Raw genomic sequence first — 27,700 nt, 5'->3', positions numbered from 1 at the left:
TTGACATCAGTTTAATTTTATTGCATAATCAACTAAACATTTCAAATCAAACAGATGCAACTTAAAAAGTCTCTAGTTTTTGTTTAAATTTCACATTTCATAAATTGCACAATATTTGTAAGATACTCATTTTGATTGTTTCATAATTGAGGAAAGGGGAGGCAACAATTCTGCCAGATGGTTAAATTCACCGCGGGATTTCTGCTCCCGTTTTCCTAATTTGAAACCTATAAAGCGATTTTTATCCCAGTATAAATTCTAGATAAAAGCCATATACTTTGTTTACTTCTCATATGAAACATTAAGGATGACCTGGAAGTAAACGATAGCTTTGTTACTAAGTTAATGCTCTCCTGAAATCTTAACTGGCTACATGACAATTGCTAGATTTGTTAAAAACCAACTTATAACAAATTGGTTATCCTGTGAGAATTTTTTCTTAATACCTTTCTTCCTCCTCTCTTCCTTTCTTCCTAACTGCTTTTTTGCCTCCCTCCTTTCCTTGCCTTTCTTTCTTTCTTTCTTTCTTGTTGGCATATTACATTAGACAGCATCAATCTATAGACATCATTAAGAATAATTGTCCTTGAGGAACAATGGAAAATAAATGCTAAATAAAAATAAAAAACAGAATGCCGTACAGAATCTCTTACTATGTAAAAATTATTATGTTCTTGAAACATACTCAAACACTATTAGCTGTGAGCACTGCACTGCAGAAGCTAAAATAATAGTACATTTTTCTTCATGAAAAATCCCAGTGTTCAGAGAAACAAACAAACAGCAACATAAGCTAAATAGTGACTATATCAGAAATGAACTATAGGCCTTTTGAATAATACTCCAGTGAACTTGTGTCCTTACATGAAGAGGGACAGCCGTAAGCATCTGGTCACTGAAGCTCTCTGGTGCCCATATTTGGGAATGTACCTTGTTTTAAGAGGGTGGCCCTCTGTGGAAGTGGACTCCTTAAATAAGTGTCTGCACCAAAGACCATATGGCATGGTTTAATCATTGTACAAAGACTCTTCATAGAATGTGAGGTTGAAATTTGTAGAAAAGCAAACAAGGGATGATATCTGATGAGTCGATCCAGGAAGGAGCAATCTTCATGGTTGTCGCAATGATAGACTTCCTCCCTACCGACCCCCATTTGTCTGTGAAGTCACAAGAGATGGTCCCTAGATAAAGTGCTTTCCCCAATGGCTAACTTTATATCTAAGAATAAAATATATCCAAGGAAAAATGTAAGATTGGTGTTATTAAAGTTTGTTTTTTAGGTCAAAGAATTGGGTTTGCTGGTATTGCTTGTCTAACAACATAACTATAACAGTGAAGGAGAGTTAGATGATCTTAGTAAACCCAAGGATTTCGCCTCAATGATGTAGATAACTATTCTTGGGGAAGGCACCAAAAGGGGCTGGGGTGGGGGGAAAATAAGTGTCAAAATTGAAGTGTCCTATAACGCCCACAGAGTTTCTCTTCCTTTGCTTGGTTCCCACACTTGTCATAAATGAGTGCCATCAAGGAACTTTAAAATCTCTCTTCTGTCACTTTTGTGCTCATATAATCCATTAAAAATCCAAGACTATAAAATGATTCATGTCATTCCGAGGAAGGTAAAATTAAAATTCTTTAGGATAGATTTTTTTTTTAAAGTGACATAGTGATTTTTCCCCCTTTATAGTCACATTGGACAGTGAATGAGGATTGTAAACCACAAATATCTGAAGTTTTAATTTTAGTCTAAAATATTTATATACTGTATCACAGCCGAGTCTCAGATAAGAACCACTGTCTTTAATAACCTTCAGGTTGAGTTAAAAAAAACAAACATAAATATATACCTTTTTGGAAAACATTACTATTCTGTGAGACAAAAGGAAAAAGTGTATTAAAAGAAAATGTGTTTTACATTTTCTGCATTGAATTATATATAGTGCATGAACATAATTCAACTTGGAAACTCATCAGCTGTTTGGGCCATGCCCTCAAAATTCCGTTTAGCCTGTCTGTAATTTTCTTTCGGGAAAAGCCAAGAAAGGGAAGAAACAAATTAAAAACAAAAGCACCCTCCTCAGGAATCTGGGAATGCTTTTATAATTGAGTCATAGGCAGGTGGGGGCGGTGTGGAAAAGCCCACTCGAAGACTGTGGTTGGACCAGTGGAAATCCGGGCGGCTCAGACTGTGCGAAGTGCTGATGGTGTGAACCGAGCTGGAGGAAGGGAGAGTCACCAGCTGACTGTCAGTTTCCACCGGAAGTGGTGGACTTTGCAGGAAGGGATGGAAAGTTGAAGCCCTGAAGCTTGATTTTCTTGGAAAGGAATTTGCCTGCTCCAGGGAAGCTTGTCGCTGGAAAGTGAGACTGGCCAGGCTGAGGTTGCTTCGCCGTTCGCAGCCACTGTGGCGGTAAAATCCAGTTCTGTTGAGGCCATGGTTGTAAGACCTAGACCGCCGGCTTGAACTCCACTGCGAGATGGGGGCACTGGCTCTTCTTCGAGACAAACAGACACACAGAGCCCAAATAAACCCTCCAATTACGAGCACAATTGTAATGGACACTGAGAAGGACGTGATAACATCCTCTGAAACAAACAAACAAAATCAAATAGGTAATTTCATTTGCAAATGGGTGTTCAACTAAAACCACAGGACAGAGCACCAACAGTAACTATGGAGTACATGATTAATTGAAAGCGATTTTGAATTAGGGAAATAAAAGACTGCGCTAGGTCCATATATGAATATCAGCTGATATGCTTCTATTTTTTAAAGCAAAAGGATCTAAAGCAACATTTTTAGCTGTAGCATTACACCTTGCTGATGCTATTTTATCACCTGTAATAAATGAGAATAGTCTTTTTGTTTTTTTAAAGGTGATTCTTCAGTTCATAAATGTTTATAAGGTTGCAGATATAGTCCTAAGATTATTTCCTCTTGCGCTGCGGCAGTAATAATGTTCCAGAAATTGATAAAGGATTGTGTAGTCAAATTGACTTTGCCTTTTCCTGCCTCTGCTTTCATCAACCCCAGCGATGTCTCCCACCTGCAGGCTTCATGACGTCTCACTTCCTGTGGTCATTTTGTAACAGGAAGTGCTGAGCTAGAGCCATCTGGTGGGCTGACTGATTTATGGTCTATTTCCTGAACTCCTGGATTGTAACCTGTATCTCTGACTCATTGATGACATGACCCATGCAGACTACTGTGCTCTTTCTTGGACCATCATTTCCAGTCCATGCTGCTGTCATGCCCTCACTGTGATAATGACAGTTTTATCCCCTGGATCCATAGAATCTCTGTTATATACCAGTATCCTTCCATTCACAGAACTTGTATTTGTTCAGATTTCCCGTTCAGGGGGTAGGGGAGTTGGTTTTCCCCAAACAGAAATTCTATCTTAATGCTTTTTCTTGTGAACTAAAAACCCCTTTTTGAAGAAAACTGGGGAGCAGAGCCCCTACTTTGAATGTAAAGACATTCTGCACATCAGAAGACTTCTCACGTCTTATCACCAGCCTTGGAAGACCCCACCACATTTCCCCATGATCTAACCCACAAGTCATGCTGATTTTCTCACTATCCCAGAGCCTGTCTTTTTCTCTCAAGCTCTGTGCTTTTCCACGTGTTTTTCCTTATATCTGGACACAACTTTTAAATTTCTGTCTGACAAACCTGTTCTTCAAGATCCATTTCAAGTATCACTTTTTGGTTTCATCAACAAACATTAGTTACTGTTTCATGAACAAAAATTTGTTACCGTGAAGTAAAGAGGTATCTTATCTCATTGCTTATCAGGGATTCTGTACTGAGAGGGCCAGGGACTGGAAATTAGCTCAATGAGGTTTTGAGATTGTGAAAAAACAAAACAAACAAACAGAGAGGCTGCAAATGCTTTGAAATTCCTCCCTTTGAGAGGTAGAATCTACTTCCCTGCCCTGGAAGCTGGGCTGGCCTCACAGCCTGCTTTTACCAATGGGATGCAATGGAGATCAAGTTGTGCAAAATGCAGCCTAAACTCCAAGAGGCCTTTCAGCTTCCACCCCAGCTGTTGTCAGAAGCCCTGCAATTGCCAGCGCCCGACAAACCCAGGCTTGCCTAGCGGATGAGAGACACATTGGGCCAGTTACCCCATTGCTCCTCCGGCCAAGACACGGCTACCTCCAAACACATGAATGGGGTCTTCCTAGATCATTCAGGTGTTAGCCTAATAACTGAGTATGACACATGAGAGAAGACCAGCAGAAAATCTATCTAGCTGACTGATCCCCGTCCAAACTACTAACCCACAGAATTGTGAGCTGAATAGATGATATTTTTAAGCTGCTGTTGTAGCAGGATTCTCGCACAGAGAGTCGTGACACCGAGGCCTTTTAATTTCCAGAAAGCAACTTTATTCCTGTGGGCACCGCTCATTTGGGTTCGTACCCGAAAGAACTGAGCACTGAACGTCACGTGGCATAGTTTTTTTTTAGTGCATTTTCTATTTCTTTGTCTCCCATATATGGTGACACACACAAACGTAGTCTGATTAAGTGGTCTCAGTTTACGAGGTCATGAGGGGTGTTGACCGTGCATAGCCAGGTTATCTTGAAGTTTTGTGGGTTGTTTTGTTCTGGGTTTCTCCTTTTCTCTCTCTCTCTCTCTCTCTCTCTCTCTCTCTTTTTCTCTTTAGGGAGGGGACCCTACCACACTATGTTTTGGGGTAGATTGTTATACAACAAAAGCTAACTGATTCAAGATTCCCAACTCAGCTTTATCTTTAACATATTGTATGATCTTTAGGAAATTTGTTTGGACTCATTTTATTATGTTTTATTTCTTTTTTATTTTTTGACATTTATTGATTTATTTTTGAGAGACAGAGCGTGAGCAGGAGAGGGCCAGAGCGAGAGGGAGACACAGAATCTGAAGCAAGCTCTAGGCTCCAAGCTGTCAGCACAGAGCCCAGTGTGGGGCTCGAAATCATGAACCGTGAGATCATGACCTGAGCCGAAGTCAGACGCTTAACCGACTGAGCCACCCAGGCACCCCTCATTTTATTATGTTTTAAATGAAGAAGTTAGATTTTATGGTTATCCAGGTTCTTTTTAGGTTATTGTTGCAATCTATGATAATATATAGAAAATATATAATGCAGAAATAGCAAAACAAACCAATGCTGATAAATACATGACTACTCATTGTTCCTTAATCTTAAGCTATAGAAGCAATTAGTGTCCTTCTATCTTATGTTCACATTTATCTCCTGTGGCAAAACTATGTATGTTTTGTTCTACTTTCACAATTACCTTCACAAATGCTTCGATCAAAATCCTCCAAAACAGTCGCTTAAATCAAATCTAAACAATAAACTCTTTGCAATAGGAAGAGGACTCTAAATTATAAGGTGATTTAGAATAGCTCTGCTAGACCAAGTATTGTTCTCCCAAAATGTCTCATAAAAATAATATTGACTCATAGCCTTAAAATTCAATCTCTTGCGACAGAGATTTTAGAAAATTAGGCTTTATCTGGAAACAGCAAATAAATAATAAATACAGTCAGAAACGAAAATCAGACTCATTGGTTATATAGTAAACTTCAAAATTCACTTGTAACTATCAGTGCCCCCAAATATTGGGAACCTAAAAAAGAAGTTATAGGAATTCTGGGTTGCCAAGGCAATGATAGCTGTGTAAATCAGAATGTCCCAGAATTTCGTCCAAAAAAACAATAGAGAACAAGATGCACAAATAAAACGATACAAAACCCATGCCTTCAGCATAATTAGAAGATGAAGAACATCCAAACTTCAATTACCAAGAAAGTAAACTGATAAAACAGATATCAATACCTTCTCTCCCATGCTTCTATCTCAAGTCTTCATGGAGAGAAAGGATGGTTCCAGAAAAAGTGTAAAAATAACGAAAAGGTATTCTGTTCCATTAGCACACCCGACTATAGTAAAGGGATTTACAAGTGCATGCAAGAATGTGAAAAGACAGGGGTGCCTGGGTAGCTCTGTCAGTTGAGGGTCCGACTTCAGCTCAGGTCATGATCTCGCAGTTTGTGAGTTCGAGCCCCGCATTAGGCTCTGTGCTGTCAGCACAGAGCCTGGAGCCTGCTTCGCATTCTGTGTCTCCCCCTCTCTCTGCCCCTTCCCTGCTCATGCTCAGTGTCTCTCTGTCTCTCAATAATAAATAAATGTTAAAAAAAAAAAAAGAATATGAAAAGGCAGCCTTGGAAAGTAATCCTTCCCTTAGTAAGAAGAAGGTAAAGTGTGCAGTCAAAAGATCTCATCTTGTAAGATTCCATTTACAGGAAGTGTCCAGAAGAGGGGTAGGGAAACTATGGGGAGAACAAGCAGATAAGTGATTGCCTAGGGCTGGTGGGTGGGGTGGGAGGGAACGGGAGGGAATATTAATGGCCATGGGTTTCTTTTCGAAGGCCAGAGTGTTCTCATATTAGATGGTGGCAATGGTCACACGAGTCTGTGACTATAACAAAACCATTTATTGTACCCTTTAATGGGTGAGTCCTATGGATGTGAATTATCTCAGTAAAGGTGTTAAAAAGAGAAATGACAGAGAAAAAGAGGTGCTTTTTGGAAACCACACAATGAAAAAGAAAAGAGGGAAGAGTGAGGGGAAAATTTTAGAGTCCTTCAAGACAAAAAATAAAATAAAATAAAAAACAAAGGACACATAATTCCTCCCCACCTCTGTCCTCTAAAAGTAAAAGTCAACCAGTAAAAACACCATACATTGCTACACTGAGGAAAGGAGGAATCTACAATGACTCCCGGGATTCTGGCATGGGCAGGCAAGGGTAGATATTAGCATCATACATCCAAACCAAGAAGAAATGTAAGATTGTGGAAGATGCTGAACTTGAGTGCCCCTGAGATACTCATTTGGAATCAGAGTTAAATAAATATGGAGCTTAAAAAGGAGCAGAATTAGGAATCTTTATAGTACAAGAGACTTGTAGCCATCATGGAAAGCACTTACACTAAAAGCAAGAGTGTGTTTAGAAGTGAGTTGAGAATAGATTTCCAGGAAAATCACAACTTAACAGGTGGCAGAAGTAAACAAAGAAACAAAGAAGGACTAATTTGGGAGGTCTGATCAGACAAAAAATATACTAGCACTGAATCTAAGTAACAATTTTAGGTGGAAGTGATTACCAGCTACTTGCCCCAGAAACATTTATCTATTCATTCATTTAACATATAAAACACCCACTGGATACCAAGCAGGGCTAAATTTATAGGCAAGAGTGAAGAAAACAAAATGTTAGCCCTGGTGGAGTTTACATCCTATAAGACTTCAATGAAGGTAAGAAAATGTCCTCTAAGCCTGCAATAAGGGAGCCGTTGGCCACTTTGCCCAGAGCAGATTGAGGTCAGATGATGGAGGATTATGAGGGCATCTCTAAAAAGTTCAATCTCTCTACTGTGGGCAGAGAGAGCCTTGAACAAAGTGACCTAATAGGAAGGATAGAATACAGAGCTAACCATGATAAATGAGACAGACCAAGGCCCAGAGAAGGGAAGATAGTTGAAACAGGTCTGAACATTCCTGCCATGATCCAGATACCCGATAATAATAATGACGTAATGTGGGAAGTAACCATAAGAATAGGAAAGAAAACACTTAGTCACAAGAGACCCAAAGTCAAAAGAACCTAAAAATTATTCCAAAGGATTACACCATCTAAGACACTAGAAATAAGACATGGGGGGAGTGGGGCTATAAACTGAGGTTTAGAGGTTCTTGCTCCTAAGATCTAGATTATGATGTTATTTTCTAGCAGTGATTTAATAATTGGATTAAATCATAATGTTTTAGAAAAATTTCAGTATCTTCTTACTTCGTGAGATTTATATGCCTTTACTATTTTATGTAAGTTTACGAGACAACAGATTTGCTCAAATTTTTATTGTTTCATAATCATTAACACTAAATTTCCTTTAAGTTTTGGCTGCATAAATTCTGTACCTCACTGAAAATGTGTTTTTTGCTGTTGTTATTGGGTTTTGGGGTGTTTTTTTTTTTGGCTTTTTGTTTGTTTGTTTAATTTTAGAGAGAGAGAGCAAGCACGAGTGGGGGAGAAGGACAGAGGGAGAGAGAGAATTTCTACACTGTGCAGAGCCTGACACGGGGCTCAGTCTCACAACCCCGGGATCATGACTTGAGCAGAAATCAGAGTCTGACACTCAACTGACTGAGTGACCCAGGCACCCCTCACTGAAAAATTGCTCTAGAAAATAAAGAAAAATAAGGGGCGCCTGGGTGGCGCAGTCGGCTAAGCGTCCGACTTCAGCCAGGTCACCATCTCGCGGTCCGTGAGTTCGAGCCCCGCGTTGGGCTCTGGGCTGATGGCTCAGAGCCTGGAGCCTGTTTCCGATTCTGTGTCTCCCTCTCTCTCTACCCCTCCCCCGTTCATGCTCTGTCTCTCTCTGTCCCAAAAATAAATAAACGTTGAAAATAAAGAAAAATCATGAGCTACTCAAATACTCGATAGAACTAAGTCTTTTGCCTTCTTCTCAAATAAGTAGGTCTCTGAGTCCAGGCAGTTTACTAAGTTTGGTACTTTGGCTTAAAAAAAAACGAAACAAACCTAATTTTACCTATTTCAGTGAATTTTTTGTCAATCTTTTTTTTTGTGAGATGTATTACATATAATTTGAATAATTCATTATTAAATGTTATTAAGTGACCAGTCATCCCTAGAAGAGTTTCTTTATAGAATAGTTTATACCCTGGAGAATCCATGAGTTAATTACGATGAGAAACACATCAACCAAAGAATCTGGACAAAATTACTCAGAAATGCTATCTTCCTATTTAGAACAATGAATGAAAGATATACCAAGGTTCATCTAGATGTTGTACTTTTGAATAGGAAAATAAAGCATTAGGTAGAGATCTAGTAGGCAAACTATTAGCTCCTTGAAGTTCTATTATACAACCCCAGAAAGTTTTCATTAAACCTTTAGGTAATTTTGGGGCACCTGGGTGGCTCAGTTGGTTGATCATCTGACTCTTGATTTCGACTCAGGTCTTGATTCCATGGTTGTGAGATGGAGGCCAGCATCAGGCTCTGCACTGAGCATGGAACTTACTTAAGATTCTCTCTCTTCTACCCCTCTCTCTCTGCCCCTCCCCTGCTCATTCTCTCTCTCTCTCTCTCTCTCTCTGTGTCAAAATAAATCAACATTAAAAAAAACTTGGGGAGCCTGGGTGGCTCAGTCGGTTAAGCATCCGACTTCGGCTCAGGTCATGATCTCACAGTCTGTGAGTTCGAGCCGCGCGTCGGGCTCTGTGCTGACCGCTCAGAGCCTGGAGCCTGCTTCAGATTCTGTGTCTCCCTCTCTTTCTGACCCTCCCCTGCTCATGCTTTGTCTCTCTCTGTCTCAAAAATAAACATTAAAAAAAATTTTTTTTAAATACTTTAGGTAATTTCGATAATTGGAGCAATATAATTTATAAAACACGCAATCTTATTTTTATTTCATGATTTTGTTAAACACTATAGTATGTTTCTATTTAATTAACTTAATTTATAGGTCTCAGGCACTGTTTTGCATGTATCATACCACTTAATTCTCAAGCAAACCCATAAGGGGAATACTTTATTTCTTAGGTGTGTTATAAGAAAATATTAATCTAAAACCTAAGTGAAGAACTTAAAATGCATAAAAAATGTACCAATTTAATACCAGATTTGGTAGCCTGTTACAAACAGAAATACTTGGGGAAATTGTGTTAAGGCAATATTATGCATTCTATAGATAACATTCTCCTGAATCAACAGCCTCTACTGGAGAAGTTGAAATATTAACAACTTCAGGGGCACCTGGGTGGCTCAGTCGGTTAAGGGTCCAATTTCGGCTCAGGTCATGATCTTGTGGTTCACGAGTTCAAGCCCCACATCGGGCTCTGTGCTGACAGCTCAGAGCCTGGAGCCTGCCTGAGATTCTATGTCTCCCTCTCTCTCTGCCCCTCCCCTGCTTGTACTCTGTCTCTCTCTCTCTCTCTCTCAAAACTAAGTAAAACATTAAAAAAATTTTTTAATTAAAAAAAGAAATATTAACTTCAGATATAGAATTATAGATAAGAGGTTTCAGCTAAAACTAACTCTTAAAAATGCCTTGGTTCAGAATCCTCATTTTAATGATACTGAAGCAGAGTCTAAGTTTTATGTGGTAGAACTAACACTTGATTTGTTTTGATGATTGAATACTGACAGCTAGCATTGGTCAGGGACTATTGCTTTCACTCATAAATGGAATAAAATGAGAAGACAAATATTCAAGTTTGCGGAGTATATGCCCCTGTTTTTCTGTAAACCAATGTTACCATTGATCGAGGATTCTAAATATCTCAGGCTATAAGCAGATATAATAGATGATATTAAAGAGATATATTCACTTCACTTCAACTAAATGGGGATAAAACTAGAATCTTTAAAGAGAAAATAGATTCAGTTACCCAATAAAGGCCTTTAAGGGTTATAGGAGTTCCTGTAGATGGTCTCAGTGTTTGTATCCTTTGAGCCTCTCTATTGCTGTCTCTTCTGACAAATAAAATGTTCTCAGTGGTTTATCTTTATTGAAAAACAGCATAAGGTTTGGGGCGCCTAAGTGGCTCAGCTGGGTAAGCATCAGACTTCGGCTCAGGTAATGATCTCACGGTTCATGAGTTTGAGTCCCGCATCGGGTTCTGTGATGACAGCTCTGAGTCTGGAGCCTGCTTCAGATTCTGTGTCTCCCTCTGTCTCTATCTCTGTCTCTCTCAAAAACATTTCTCTCTCTAAAAACATTTAAAAAAGAAAAATAGCATAAAGTTTAATTTCAAGAAAAAAGTTAGATACTTTTCAAATATACAATCAAGGGAAAATAATGTCTTGTCTCTGAAATTGATGGAGAAAATTAGCAAAGGCAACCAAAATACACAGAGTAAGAAATATATTTATGTGCCAGATGACTAATTTCCAAAATATACTATTCTGATCCAAGAAAACAAGGGTAATATCCAAACTCTAGCAGACCAGTGTTATAGAATATATTCATTCATCAAAATTTTCTTAAATGAAAAATTTCAGTTTGTGAATAAAAGCATTTTTTGTGGCACTAAAATAGAACAATATTTCTAGGAGTGCAATTTGACAATAAATCTGTTTTAAATGATTCTTCTTTATGGCTTTATAATATTTCTATATTATAATATTTATGATGTTATAATATTAAATATCATATTTAACACTGTAGATGTACCATCTATGCCTGAAATTTAGGGAAATGGCAGGCAGTATAGGTAATAATAACTCAAAATATCTTATTACTATTATAAATAGAAGACTGTATAGGGTTATAGAGATATCTGAAAAGATTAAATGATAAATTTTAAATGTACATGAGAATCATGAGAATAATATATATACATTAGTAATAAACCAGTTACATTTTGAATGAATATAACTTAAGATAAGATGGACCAGAAGTTATAAAAATGACAGAAAAAAGTCATGCTGCTTTTATATGGATTTCCTTAATTTTTGTTGTTCACTTGAGTGCACATACCATGCAAATGGCTTCCTAACCCATGAAGTTAGTCAAATATTCATATTAGAAATTACCGTAGTAATTCTTAGTATTTTTTTTTAATGTGTATTTATTATTGAGAGACAGAGAGAGACAGAGCGTAAGCAGGAGAGGGGCACAGAGAGAGAGAGGGAGACACAGAATCCGAAGCAGGCTCCAGGCTCCGAGCTGTCAGCACAGAGCCCCACCCGGGGCTTGAACTCACAAACCACGAGATCATGACCTGAGCCGAAAGCTTCACCGACTGAGCCACCCAGGAGCCCCAATCGTACTAATTCTTATGCTGCTACCATACGTGCAGAATTTTTTAATAACTATGAACTATAATAATGACATAAGAATGTCTAAGACTTGCTGAACTATATGGTAAAAAGCTTATCTTTTTTTTTTAATTTTTCAGTGTGTATTCATTTTTGAGAGAAAGAGAGTGAGAACAAGCAAGGGAGGGGCAGAGAGAGAGGGAGACACAGAATCCGAAACAGGCTCCAGGCTCTGAGCTGTCAGCACAGAGCCCAATGTGGGGCTCAAACTCACAAACCACAAGATCATGACCTGAGCTGAAGTGGGACACAACTGACCGAGCCACCCAGGCTCCCCTTATCTATCTTCTTAAGCTCCCTTGCATCCAAACTGCATAAACAGTGTAAAAATCCAGAAAAGTAATAAGAAAGAAATGTCAAGTCATTTTTTAAAATTTTTTATTCAAGTTTAATTAACATACAATGTTCTATTAGTTTCAGGTGTACAAAATAATGATTCAACAATTCCAAACATTTCTCAGTCCTCATCAAGATCAATGTACTCTTAATCCCCTTTATCTGTTCAAGCCATAATCTTAGTATAGCCTGTTCCAGAATGGTCTTCCATAGGGATTTTTTTTTAATTCAACTGTAGTTAATGATTTTTCTGAACCAAACTGGAATACAGAAAACATATAATGAAAACAGCATCTCTTGGCCATGTAGCTTTAAATTTTCATATATGTAATTCCATTCTGGAAGATTTTTGATAACAAATTCTGGAAGTCTTTTTTTTTTAATGTACTATTAAAACAATATACCCAAAAAATACACACATATTGGCACAGATCCTTCTTTTTGAAGGACAATTTACCTTCTTATTTATCAATAATCTTAAGATCTCCCTTTGAAGGTAAAAGGTACACATTCTAACCTCGGTAAGGTAGAAATATAAATTAGATATCCTTATCCTGATTTTGTAATGTATATCTATACAACTAGCAAGGGGCTGGAATATAAGTCTTCAGTGAATAATAACTATTTCTACTAATGGTTGTATGACTTACTCAAGTCATTTGGTACTTGCTGACCTATAAATAATGGCCAGTATAGTATCTTTCAATTCTAAGATTCTAATATTGAATCTGGTTTTCAGTACATCAATGCTTCAAAGTCTGTCCATTAGTATTAAAATTTAGTAGAGGTCACCATCTAGTGGCTTTGAGTTGAATTGTTCCAAATCTGAAAAGTGATTTTATCAGTGTCAACAGAATGGAACATTGATCAATTCACAATACCTTTTGCAATTTTAACAATCAGAAGCCCAGCTAATGCCAAATAAAGCTCTTCTGTTCTTGGTACCTTAGAGTATACAGGAGGATGGTTCATGCAATAAGAAGAATTTGACAAAAATATTTTGAGAGAATAATAGGGCACAGAAAACTTGATTAATCATAATAAAATGAACACAGTGTTGGTATTTTCTATGTGTAGCTTATCTGCCAGAAAATCCTATATGGTTTTTTCCCACAATATATGCAGAATTCAACTTCTATCTACTCTGTTGCCTCCCTAGTCCAACACGACCACCACCTCTGACGCTATCATTCCCACCATTCCCTAATAACCCTCTATTCCAATACAGTAGCCAAAGTGAACCTTTGAAAATAGAAGTCAAATCACACTATTCTGTTCTAAACCCTCTACTTCTCCCAGAGCAAAAGAAAACTCCTAAAAATGTTCTTAAAGTTCCAAGTTGACTGTTCCCAATTATCTTTGCTCATTTTTACCCTTCCTCTGTCTTAGCTCCATCCACACTACCCTCTTTGCTGTTCCTTCAACATACTGGATATGCTCCTGACTCAGAACCTTGCGCTGGTTGTAACCTATTTCTGAAATTCTTTCCCCAGGTATCTCTGTGGCTAACTTCAGGTTTTCATTCATACGTCACCTTCTTTACAGACTTACCCTGATTACCCTATTTAAAATTTCATCTTAATAATAAAATAAAATAAAATAAAATAAAATAAAATAAAATAAAATAGATCTAACCCTAACTAATTCCAGAAGAAAAAATTAATCCTTTCTAGAAAAAGATAAATTTACTTAGAGTCTAAAATTGTTTCTACAATGCTTCAGCCATTACTAAGCATAAATAACAAATTACAAAGCATTCCAAGAGACAAGACCAAATGAACAAAAACCAAGAGAATGACTATATCATAGAAAAATAACCATAAATTATCAAGATATTACAGTTATCAAACACAATTATTAAAATAACCATGAATTCATATGTTAAAGAAAATACATAACAAGTTGAACCATTTCAAGAAAGAATGGGACTTATAAAAATAATTGAATAAAAATATCTGGTGAAACTTAGAAAATATTTTAATAGTTATATTAAAAATATGAAATATCAAAACACATGATATGCACTTAAAGCTGTGCTTAGAAGAAAATGTGTACCTTTGGAGGCATAAATTTAAAAAGTAGAAAGGCTGGGGTGCCTATATGGCTCAGTCAGTTAAGTATCTGATTCGATTGCTGCTCAGGTCATGAAATCATGGTTTTGTGAGTTTGAGCTCCATGTGGGGCTGTGCAGTGACTGTGCAAAGCCTGCTTGGGATCCTCTCTCTTTTTCTCTCTGCCCATTCCTCACTGGTGCTGTCTTTGTCTCTCTCAAAATAAATTTAAAAACTTAAAAAATTAAAAAAATAAAAAGAAGAAAGGCTGAAAAATCAATTATATAGTCTTCCATATCAAAAAGCTAGCAAAAAAAACAACTAAATCAAACATAAGTAAAATGGAATAATACAGTAAATAATAAGAGAAATAAATAAGAGAAATAAATAAGAGAAAGCAGAATGTAAAGACATAGAAAAAAGAAAAGAAACAAAGAGGGAGAATTATCAAAGCCTAATGTGGTTTCCATGAAAAAAAATCTAATAAAAAATTGATTAACTGCTGATAAGAATGACCAAATGGGAAGAAGGGAAGGAAAAAGAAAAAGAGAGAGAGAGAATTACTAATATCAGAAATTAACAAGATGGCGTTAGAACAGATTATATAGCCAGGTTCATTTGGTTAAGCATCCGACTTAAGCTCAGGTCATGATCTCACAGTTTTTGGGTTTTAGCCCTGCATCAAGCTCTGTGCTGACAGCTCAGAGACTGGACTGCTTGGGATTCTGTGTCTCCCTTTCCCTCTGCTCCTCCCCCTGCCCTCTCTCTCTCTCTCTTTCTCTCTCTCTCTCCCAAAAATAAAGAAACATTAAAAAAAATTAAAAAGAAGGAAGCCTCAAATAGCAGGCAGTAGGTGAATTTCCTAGTTTGAAAAACTTCTAGCCCGAGGACAGTTTCCAGTCTGAATTATGTGGGCAGGTAAAACACCAACTGAAAATCTGCAGTATTTCCAATCTGGAGAAATAGAGGACACAGGTTGTGGCAACCAGAGCTGTTTGAGTATGAGAGAGAAATTTTAGAAAACAGAATACCAGAGAGAAGGGTCTCAAAATTTTATGGATAAACATATCCTGTAACTGTGCCCAACTCCAGAACTACACTGCATGTTTCATTTAGAATAACTAGAGAAAATAAAGAAATTAACTGAACCAAACTGAGACCTGAACTGCTTGTTAAAGGACAGGCTTTATAGGTTTTTGTGGTTTGAGTTCCTACTATGTTATTTTCCCATGAAAACAAATGAGAAAAAAAGTAGTCTTCAGGGTAATATAGACGAATCCAAAAGCCCATTCTAAATGTTAAAGATACAATATAAAATTACTTGCCATATGAAGAAACAGGAAAATGTGACCCATTCTCAGGAGAAAAGGTAGTCAACAAAGGCATAGCCTGGAGGCATCACAATCCTGGACTTCAAACTATATTACAAAGCTGTAATCATCAAGACAGTATGGTACTGGCACAAGAACAGACACTCAGATCAATGGAATGGAATACAGCACCCAGAAATGGACCCACAAACGTATGGCCAACTAATCTTTGACAAACAGGAAAGAATATCCCATGGAATAAAGACAGTCTCTTCAGCAAGTGGTGCTGGGAAAACTGGAGAACAACATGCAGAAAAATGAACCTGGACCACTTTCTTACACCATCCACAAAAATAAACTCAAAATGGATGAAAGACCTAAACATAAGACTGGAAACCATCAAAATCCTTGAGGAGAAAGTAGGCAAAAACCTCTTTGAACTTGACTGCAGCAACTTCTTACTCAACATGTCTCAGGAAACAAGGGAAACAAAAGCAAAATTGAATTATTGGGACCTCATCAAAATAAAAACTTCTGCACAGCAAAGGAAACAATCAACAAAACTAAAAGACAGCTGATGGAATGGGAGAAAATGTTTGCAAATGACATATTAGATAAAGGGTTAGTATCCAAAATCTATAAAGAACTTCTCAAACTCAACACCCAAAAAACAAATAATCCAGTGAAGAAATGGGCAAAAGACATGAATAGACACTTCTCCAAAGAAGACACCCAGATGGCCAATCGACACATGAAAAAATGCTCAACATCACTCATCATCAGGGAAATACAAATCAAAACCACAATGAGATACCACCTCACACCTGTTAGAATGGCTAACATTAACAACTCAGGCAACGACAGATGTTGGTGAGGATGCGGAGCAAGAGGATCTCTTTTGCACTGTTGGTGGGAATGCAAGCTGGTGCAGCCACTCTGGAAAACAGTATGGACGTTCCTCAAAAACTAAAAATAGAGCTACCCTATGACCCAGCAACTGCACTACTAGGCATTTATCCATGGGATTCAGATGTGCTGTTTCGAAGGGACAAATGCACCCCCATGTTTATAGCAGCACTATCAACAATAGCCAAAGTATGGAAAGAGCCCAAATGTCCATCGATGGATGAATGGATAAAGATGTGGTATATATATACAATGGAGTATTACTAGGCAATCAAAAAGAATGAAATTTTGCCATTTGCAACTACATGGATGGAACTAGAGGGTATTATGCTAAGCGAAATTAGAAAAGGTCAGAGTGGCTAAAATGAACAAATCAGGAGACTATAGATGCTGGAGAGGATGTGGAGAAATGGGAACCCTCTTGCACTGTTGGGAATGCAAACTGGTGCAGCCACTCTGGAAAACAGTGTGGAGGTTCCTCAAAAAATTAAAAATAGATCTACCCTATGACCCAGCAATAGCACTGCTAGGAACTTACCCAAGTGATACAGAAGTGCTGATGCTTAGGGGCACTTGTACCCCAATGTTTATAGCAGCACTTTCAACAATAGCCAAATTATGGAAAGAGCCTAAATGTCCAACAACTGATGAATGGATAAAGAAATTGTGGTTTATATACACAATGGAATACTACGTGGCAATGAGAAAAAATGAAATATAGCCTTTTGTAGCAACATGAATGGAACTGGAGAGTGTTATGTTAAGTGAAATAAGTCATACAGAGAAAGACAGATACCATATGGTTTCACTCTTATGTGGATCCTGAGAAACTTAACAGAAGACCATGGGGGAGGGGAAGGGGAAAAAAAAAAGTGAGAGAGGGAGGGAGCCAAACCATAAGAGACTCTTAAAAACTGAGAACAAACTGAGGGTTGATGGGGGGTGGGAGGGAGGGGAGGGTGGGTGATGGGTATTGAGGAGGGCACCTGTTGGGATGAGCACTGGGTGTTGTATGGAAACCAATTTGACAATAAATTTCATATTAAAAATAAATAAATAAATACTACAATATAAAAAAAAAGAAAAAGACAAATATCATATGACTTCACTCATGTGAGGACTTTAAGGTACAATACAGATGAACATAAAGGAAGGGAAGCAAAAATAATATAAAAACAGGGAGGGAGACAAAACAGAAGAGACTCTTAAATATAGACAACGAACTGAGGGCTGCTGGAGGGGTTGGGGGTGAAGGGATGGCTAAATGGGAAAAGGGGTATTAAGGAAGACACTTGTTGGGATGAGCACTGGATGTTATACGTAGGGGATGAATTACTGGATTCTACTCCTGAAATCATTATTGCACTATATGCTAACTAACTTGGATGTAAATTAAAAAATAAAAATAAATAATAATAAACAAACGACATAGCCTAAAATGCCCAGATGTTGGAATTAGCACACAAAAATTTTAAAGCAACTTGTATATTTATGTTCAATGATGTAAAGGACAGTGTTCATAAAGAATGAAAAGTCGGAGGAGTGCCTGAGTGGCCCAGACAGTTAAGCTGCTAATTTCGGCTCAGGTCATGATCTCACTGCCCATGAGTTTGAGCCCCCCATGGGGCTCTGTGTTGACAACTCAGAGCCTGGAGCCTGCTTCGGATTCTGTGTCTCCCTCTATCTCTGCCCCTCCCCTGCCCACTCTGCCTTTCTCTCTCTCTCTCAAAAATAAACATTAAAAAAACCTTTTTTAAAAAAAAAAAGAGTGAAAAGTGAGAAATATCAACAGAAAATACAAATTCTAAGAAAGAACCAAATGGAACTAAAAAGAACATCAAAACTAAAAAAAAAAAAAAAAAAAAAGTCACTCAATGAGTCTAACATTACACTTAAGATGACAATGAAAAGATTCAATAAACTTAGAAATAGGTTAATAGACGGGGCACCTGGGTGGCTCAGTTGGTTAAGTGGTGGACTTCGGCTCAGGTCATGATCTCACGGTTCATGGGTTCGAGCCCCGCATGGGCTCTGTGCTGACAGCTCGGAGCCTGGAGCCTGCTTCAGATTCTGTGTCTCCCTCTCTCTCTGCCCTTCCCCTGTTCACACTGTCTCTCTCTGTCTCTCAAAAATAAATAAATGTAAAAAAAATTATAAAAAAAAAGAAATAGGTTAATAGAAATTATCCATTTTGAAAAAGAGAAAAAAAAATAATTGGTGGGGAGGAACAGAGCCTCAGGGAATTATGGAACAATTTACAAATATTTAATATAATGGAGCTAAAAACTAATTGAAGAAATAAGACTGAAAACTTTCAAACTTAATGAAAGAAATGAGTTTACAGATTCAAGAGTCTTGAAATATCAAGCCAGAAATATGTAAAGAACTGTACACAGGCACATCATAATCAAACAGCTGGAGATCAAAGATAAACTGGCAGCAGCCAAATTAAAAATTAAAATGACATAATTACATTCAGAAAAACAATTATTTGAACAACTACTAATCCCCAATAGGATACCATCATATTTCAAAGCAACAAAAAAATCAATCAAACTAGATTTTCTATATCCTGAAAATTATCTGTTAAGAATAATGGAGAAATAAATAATCTTCCAGGTTTAGAGAAAAACTCATGACTAGCAGAACTACATTAAAAGCTTTGCTAACATGGATGGAACTGGAGAGTGTTATGCTAAGTGAAATAAGTCATACAGAGAAAGACAGATACCATATGGTTTCACTCTTATGTGGATCCTGAGAAACTTAACAGAAGACCATGGGGGAGGGGAAGGGGAAAAAAAAAAAAGAGAGGTTAGAGTGGAAGAGAGCCAAAGCATAAGAGACTTAAAAACTGAGAACAAACTGAGGGTTGATGGGGGGTGGGAGGGAGGGGTGGGTGGGTGATGGGTATTGAGGAGGGCACCTTTTGGGATGAGCACTGGGTGTTGTATGGAAACCAATTTGACAATAAACTTCATATATTGAAAAAAAAAAAAGAATCTCAAATGAAAAAAATAAAAATAAAAATAAATAAAAGCTTTGCTAAAGGAAACCCTTAGATTGAGGGGGAATGATATCAGCTAAAAGACTTAGAGCTTCAGGAAGAAATAAAGAACATCAGAAATAGTATCAATATAAATATAAAAGACTATTTTCTTTTAATTTCTTTAAAATAAGCACAAACACAGTAGATAGGTGATACCTAGATATACAGATTAGACTTAAAAGTTTTTAAATCTGCTCAGCAAAAGACACTTCAGAAAATAAATAAGCAAGCCACAGACAGGTAGTAAACATTTACAAGCCACATTACAGGTAATAAACATTGCCTGGATGGTGTGTTGGTTAAGCTTCCGATTCTTTTTTCTTTTTCTTTTTTCTTTTTTTTTACATTTCTGTATTTTGAGAGGCAGAGAGAGACAGAGCATGAGTGGGGGAGGGGCAGAAAGAGAGGGAGACACAGAATCTGAAGCAGGCTCCAGGCTCTGAGCTATCAGCGCAGAGCCTGACGCAGGGCTTGAACTCATGAGCTGTGAGATCATGAGCTGTGAGATCATGAGCCGAGCCTAAGTCGGACACTTAACCGACTGAACCACCCAGGTGCCCCAAGCTTTGGATTCTTGATTTCAGCTTCATCTTTCAAGCCCCACATAGGGCTCTGTCTGCTTCGGATTTTCTCTCTCTCCCTCTTTCTCTGCCCCACCTCCCTCTCTCTCTAAAATAAATAAATAAACTTAAAAAAAAAAAAAACTTCGCAAATATATATCTGACAACTGACTGACACCAGAATATATAAAGGACGTTTATAATCAATAATAAAAAGACAGAGGAAGGGGAAGGGGAAGGGGAAGGAGAAGGAGAAAGATAAAGAAAAAAATGCGCCAAAGAAATGAACAGATGCTTCTTCAAAATATATATTCAAATTCCCATAAGCACAAGAGATGTTCAATGTCACAATCAGCAAATTTTTGTCTTTAAAGGCCCAGGGAGCAAATATTTTGGGCTTTTCAGGTCATACGTTATTGAAACTACTCAACTCTAATATTGTAGCACAAAATGTCATAAACACACAATTGTCCCAATAAAACTTTATTTATAAAAACAAGTCATGCATCATATTTAGCCAGTAAGCCATACTTTGCCAACCTCTGCTCATCATCATCAGGCATCAGGAAGATACAAACTAAAACCACAATAAGATAAAACTAAATACTGACCAGAAAGGCTACAATATAAAGGGTTGAAAATAAAAAAAAAGAGCTATTGGAAAAGATCTGAAGCAACTGGAACCCTCATATATTTTTGCAAAAAGTAAATTGCATAACCACTTTGGAAAAAGGCCTGACAATTTTCTACAAAATCAAACCTACACTAAAGCTATGACCAGCTCTTCCACTTCTAGGAAGTTACCAAGAATAATGAAAACATGTATCAACAAAAGACTCTTACAAGAATATCTGTTACAGCTCTATTCTTATAGCCAAAAGAGTAAATCCTATATTATTTCATTTATCAGAAGTTCTAGAACAGGCAAAGCTAATCTGTTCTAGAAAAAAAAAAAATCAAAATAATGGTTTCTTCTGGGGATGTTGCAGACAGGAACTGACTGGGATGTGGAATTAGGGAACTTTTTAGGTTTGTGATAATATTTAATATCTATGATTGAAGACAGAGTGATTCAGGTGTGTACATGTTTGTAAAAATTCAGCAAATGTTCAGTTACAATCTGTGCACTTCATTATTATTTATTTTACACATTTCATTGTAGGTAAATTTGACTTTAAAAGGAAAAAAAACATAAAAAATATTGAATTCTGATTAATGATATACATGCTGAAGTAATTAGGAAGAAGTATACTGACATCTTCAGTCTACTTTGAAATGTAAGTGAATAGGGGCACCTGGGTGGCTCAGCTGGGTAAGGGGTCGACTTCAGCTCAGGTCATGATCTTGCAGTCTGTGAGTTTGAGCCCCGCATCGGGCTCTGTGCTGGCAGCTCAGAGCCTGGAAACTACTTCAGATTCTATGTCTCCCTCTCTCTCTGCCCCTCTCCTGCTCACGCTCTGTCTCTGTCTCTCAAAAATAATAAACATTAAAAAAAAAAAAGAAAAGATGGGGAGCCTGGGTGGCTCAGTCGGTTGAGCGTCCGACTTCAGCTCAGGTCATGATCTCACGGTACGTGAGTTCGAGCCCCGCGTCGGGCTTTGTGCTGACAGCTCAGAGCCTGGAGCCTGCTTCCGATTCTGTGTCTCCCTCTCTCTCTGCCCCTTCCCTGCTCATGCTCTGTCTCTCTCTGTCTCAGAAATAAATAAAAACATTTAAAAAAAAAAAAAAAGAAAGAAAAGAAAGAAATGCAAGTGAGTAGGTAGGTGAATAAAATAACTATTGTAAGAACCTAAATGATAGGGGCACTAAGGTGGCTCAGTTGGTTGAGCATCTGACTTCAGCCAGGTCATGATGTCACCCTTTGTGAGTTCGAGCCCCGCGTCGGTCTCTGTGCTGACAGCTCAGAGCCTGGAGCCTGCTTCAGATTCTGTGTCTCCCTCTCTCTGCCCCTCCCCAACTCATGCTCTGTCTCTCTCTCTCTCTCTCTCTCTCTCTGTCTCTGTCTCTGTCTCTCTCTCAAAAAATGAAAAAAAACATTAAAAAAATAATTTAGAAAAAACGTAAATGATAGAACCTAAGGGGTATGTGTATGGGTATTCACTGTAAGCATCCTTTGATGTTTCTCATTAATTGAACATTTTTATAATAAAATGTTGGAAAAACATATGAGAGAGTATCCCAAACAACTTTAAGGCAATATATATGGAAATTTAATTTAAGTGGGAAAAGTTTTAGAAAACACAAACTTCCATAACTCATAGAAGAAAACGCTTCCTAACTTGTTTTATGAGACCAGCCTAACACTAGTACCAAAGCCCTACTATCGCAAGAAAAGACTATTATAGGCAAATTTCTCTCTTGAATGTAGATACAGGAGTTCTAAGGTCAGGGACCTATTAAACAGTGCAGCCCTCTAGGCTCATGCTTACTGAATCATAATCTCTGATCATGGAACCCAGTGAGAGATGCATTTTCAAATTTATTTATATAATTCAGATGCAGCTGCTTTAAAGACAACAATTTGTAAACACTTGTTTTTCAAGCTTTCTGGGTAACTGAGATAAGGGAAATAATTGGTAGACCATTAATGTGCAATGATGCACACGTGTCCAATGATGGACACGTGTTTAATTTGTTTTACAAATACAAATTAAAGATGCATTTGAAATATAATAACATTGGCTTGCTTTTTAGGAGGAGGGAATATAGAGGACATCATTGGGGTTTGTGTTCAATAAACTCTCTCTGTCTCCAGTTTCTCTGAGAACATCCTGCTCCTATCTACAGAGAGTAGACCTGTTTAATTTAATGTATTAAATGTAGACATTTTTCTACAGGAAATAGAATTTTCAGCTATTAACCAAGGTTTCTCCCCTTGACACTTGACTACCCAATAAATCAGTTCACAACCCTTCATCTCTTCAATTACTTTGGAGAGGATTCGTACGGTTAGCAAGCATGCATAGAAAAAGAAAAAGTTGATCCTTGGAATTTCTAACTGGATTATCAAATATGTAGAATGGATGAAAACCAAATAGGTAAAAACCTTGAAAAACAGTTGCTTTACTTCAATCACTAGATATTTTGAGAGAGATAAGAGTGTTCTGTTTGCTGGAATTTCAAAATGCTAAGAGTCTAAAGAGCTCAAAAACATACCTTTTTACTCTAAGAACGGTATTGGGAAAAATGAACCATAGTCTACGAGTCATGTCCTTGTCAATGTGGGTTGCCATACAAAATACTATAGCCTGTATGGCTTAAACAACAGGCCTTTATTTCTCTTAGTTCTTTGAGCTAGAAAGTCCAAGATCAAGGTGTCAGCATGATCAGGGTCTGGTGAAAGCTTCATAGCTTGCAGGTGACCTATTTCTCGCTGTGACCTCACTTGACCTTTTCTCAGTGCATGCTCACAGAGAGTGGGAGAGAGAGCAATCTCTCTTCCTTTTCTTACCAGGCCATTAAACCTTCCATGTAGCCCCCACCCTCCTGACCTAGTATGTGACTAGTAAGGGACTAGAAGGGATCATCACTCCATCTCTGCTCATGATGAGTTATAGATTGATTTAGGGAATCCCAGAGAAACTGGTATCCATTCTCAGCTTCCTGGGGTCCGAATGCGGTCCAAATGGGGTTTTCTCTCTGAGAAACCCTGGGTGCCTGACAGGCAGAGTAGAAGTGGGGATGGTAGGCATTGGTACATCTGGGCTTAGGGCACTTGATAAACAGCTTAACCTCAAGAGACTTTCACAACCCTCGGATTATGGGAGAGCATTCAATACTGTTCTATACCACTGAGACGGATGGAAAAGTCCCTGAATAAAAGGCAGTAGTAGACTAGAGGGGACATAAAAAAAAAAAAGGAGAAACCATGCCATTAACAAAATTTGCATAGACCACATGAGCCGGATTCTACAGTAAGAGCCCTCAGCAGTGGAAGCAAGGGAGGAAAGGGCAATGCCCTAAAAACAGATGAGAAATACTTATTGGTAGATATCAGCAGAGACCAGAACATGAGGTCAAGAATCAAAGGTCCTCTCCTTCCAATACCCCTTATAGTCTATAATCCCCCCACCTTCGGCCCCTTCCAACCTTAGGGAAAGGTCCTAAGGAAGAGGAAAACAGGAAGATCTAAAGTCACAAGATTGAACATTATTATGTTAAATCAGGTCAAATTTTTGCACTGAAAGTACACAAAACTTTAAAAATATCTGCCTCAAGACATTCACCTCTACAGATGTGGTTTGTGTGCTTTTGCTTCTGCATATATGCTGGTAGCATTTCTCCTGAACTTCCCTGAAATTGTCCAACTACACCTTGCTTATATCACTAACACCTAACACATTGACTAATACATAATGGGCGGCCAGTCAATGCTTCCAAGTAAACTAATAAACTGATAGGTGAATGAATGAGTGAGTTAATAAGTTAATGTGGGGAAAATGATGATTAACATGTCCTTCCTAGGATTATCTCCTTCTGTGAATCTTCTCCGACTTACAGGAACGGATAAAGCATCATTTTTTTTTTCTCTAAGAAAGATTTTGGGACCTTTTTTTGCCATTTAAAAAAATTGTATATGTTTACTTATTTATTTTGAGAGAGAGACAGAGAGAGCAAGTGGGAGAGGGGCAGAGAGAGAGGGAGAGAGAGAATCCCAAGTTTAAGGATACGTGTCTACTGTTTCATGGAGGCAGGATGCCGCAAATTTTACAGGTTCTGGTTCCTGCTGCTTTGGTGGGGAATGTTCCCAGAGAAGAAAAATGCATGAAAGAAGGCAAAAGAGAGAAATACAGGTGGCCTTCAGCCGTGTTGGCCTCAAACCACTTTTTTTGGTTCCTCTTGCGCTAATGACTGTAATGCTTGTACAACATTAATAAGTCCTAGTGGGTGATTACTATGAAAATGCAAGCTATTATTATTAGTAACAACCTGGTATCATTATCTTATTTTTCAGCATTCATTAAAGTAACCCCCCAAAAACTGATATTTGGAAAACAACTTTCCATACATCTTAAGTGCGTTAAGTTCGAGAAATTTGTATATTTCAATGCGCAAGTTTTCCTTTTCTCAGCAATTCCATCTTTATTCTCTAAATTCGAAATTGGACACAATAGAAAATGCGTGGTAATGTACTTGATAAGATTTTCAAAATAATATTTTTGCAGAGTCAGTGATCAAAATAGATACCAATTTAGATATAAAAAGAAATAAAATTTAAAAGGTCTACATTTATATTTTAGGAAATTTCTACATTTACTATATTTATGTTTAGATTTTTACATTTTACACTTAGTATTTTTTACCCCAGAAGAAATAATGTGATCTTTCATATATTTCCCCCAAATCATCAAACAGTATATCTGCTCAACATGATTGCATTGGTTTTGTTAATGCTTATCAATGTAACACTCCCCTTCCTGGTTTTCATTATTTCCATCTTTTTTCCATTGCATTCACCTACTAAGACAAAAAAAAAAAAAAAACCCTTAGGAACTATCTTTGAAACAGTAAGTTCGAATTCCTTCTCAAGCACAAATAACACACACAAAAATCAGTGTTTTTAGGATTGGTAAATAGACTTCAATTAAGCATTGTCTTATTAATTCAGGTTTATTTTATGATTATTACCCATGTTTTAGTCAGTGGCTAGTGATTCCTTTCACTTAAGTAAACCTGAAACTTAACTTCAAATGGTCTGAAAAAAAAAATAGATCTGGCTTTCACAGATTAATTTTTGTAGTAAGAGCTACTTTACTTTTGAATAGTTTGTATAGTTAATTTTGTAATGATGAATTTGGTGTAAACAAATTCTAGCTATTTTTCAGTGTGTGTTTAATGCATTCACTTTTCTTATAAATGAAGACAGCAAGCAGTATTGTAACAAATATATATAATTAAGACTCCCACAGTTTTAAGGCTTATTGGCTGTTGGGTTTTCCAAGAATTACTTATTACCAAAGCCATTCTTAACAGTATGCAAACATAATTTACTTTCTTCTTATTTTTTAATGATTATGTTAGGGTGTTCACTAATATCCCTCCTTTCCGGGCCTGAAGCAAACATAAAGGGTTGATAGTAAAAAAGAAAAAGAAAAAAAGAATTATTTCCCTTCATGCACATTTTTGTGATGGCGGACAGCTAGGTGCTAGGTGAGGTTGTTAGGGACAGCCAATATTGCTGCTCCGTTTCACTGATAGCTGCCAAGGCATCCCCACAAATCACAAAAGAAAGTATGAAATAGTTCTCTGAGGGAATTAAAAATCTGTTCTAGACAAAAAATAAGGCTATTGATCTCTTCATAAACTCCATTGATTCCTTTAATTTTTTCTTCTGAATTTAACTGAAATAGTCCCCCTTATTTTTAAAATATCCCTGAATCCAAGAATACTCGTCAATTTACATCTGAGTCCATGTTCCTTAGCATTTTCCTTCTTTAGCCTTGAAGAGCTGGTAATTTTGACCTCAACTCTACTCCATTACTGATATTTAACTAGTAGCTGTGTCTGAACTCAGCCAAAAAGTACTTTTGTATTGTTTCTTTTTTCCTCTGTGATAGGCTTCCTTTTAATGTTATATGTAATGTTATTTCAAGTGAACTTTTTTTATTATAGTTTTTTCTTCCTTTAATATCACAATAAGATTCCTTATTTTATCTATGACATCACAGTCCTTAAGTATAGATTTTGTTGTTTTGATTTCCTTTGGAAAATAAAGAGTATGACGTTGACAATGAAAAAATAACCTCTTCAGCAAGTCTTGATTTCATTAAATAAAACATATACTTTATAACCTTAAGACAAATAAAACTTAATTTTCCAACAAAATCCACATTATCGTATTCTAAACAGCAATTATTTCCATCTTTTCTTTTTTCACATTTTTATTCTCATAATTTTCTAATTATATTTTGTAACGCCAAAATCTATACTTGTTGCCCAGATTCTTCTTGAGTGTCTCCAAAACCCACCTTAAACACATTATGTGAATATATTTATTATAATAAACTTATGAAAACTTAAGTAACCAGTTTATGGTAAACAAACTAACTCAGAGATTTTCACTCAATAAATTAGGCAGGACCTTTTCTGCATCCTAATTTTAAATTAAAAACAGTTAAAGAAAGTATCTTACCCCAAAAGTTTTCTGGCCATGGACTCCCTAAACTTGTTGTGTTATTAGCCATAATATCCACAAGAAATAGAAGAGACAGAAAAAAAAAAAGAAAGAAAAGCCAGTATGTTCGAAAGAAGCTCTTTGATTCTATGTCTTTGTGGTTCAGCAAGAGAAAAATAATTTTCACACAACCCCTCATATACTTGGGTTTGCATAAAAGGAAACAAGTGTATCATGTTTCCTGCTTTTATACTCAAATTAGCAACTGTTTTTCTTATCTCAGAACTCCACATGGTTCCTGAGACACGAAACAATTTCCTTCTCGTCATTTCCTCAGCTAAATTACCAAGTTTCTTCCTCTCTGGCTGCTTTTGGGCTGAGAGGCTCCATTTCTTCTTCTCCAGCTCCTACCTACATATATAGGAGGATTCCAAAATCTAAGCTATAGCACTTTGGGTTACAT

The 27,700-nt window shown here is 37.2% G+C and overlaps 1 protein-coding gene across 1 annotated transcript; it reads right to left on the bottom strand.

Moving 5' to 3' along the window:
- MYCT1 (MYC target 1) lies at positions 1-27,439 on the bottom strand. The gene is made up of 2 exons (XM_043592629.1): positions 27,256-27,439; positions 1-2,586 (listed from the first exon to the last, which is right to left on the bottom strand). Exons 1-2 carry the CDS (start codon positions 27,434-27,436, stop codon positions 2,078-2,080), a joined length of 690 nt encoding a protein of 229 aa, XP_043448564.1. The 5' UTR covers positions 27,437-27,439; the 3' UTR covers positions 1-2,077.
- Positions 27,440-27,700: the final 261 nt, after the last annotated feature.

Source organism: Prionailurus bengalensis, chromosome B2, assembly GCF_016509475.1.
Source record: "Prionailurus bengalensis isolate Pbe53 chromosome B2, Fcat_Pben_1.1_paternal_pri, whole genome shotgun sequence".
NCBI lineage: Eukaryota > Metazoa > Chordata > Mammalia > Carnivora > Felidae > Prionailurus > Prionailurus bengalensis.
Note: the sequence above shows the minus strand (reverse complement) of the source record. Positions and strands in the feature narration are given on the sequence as shown.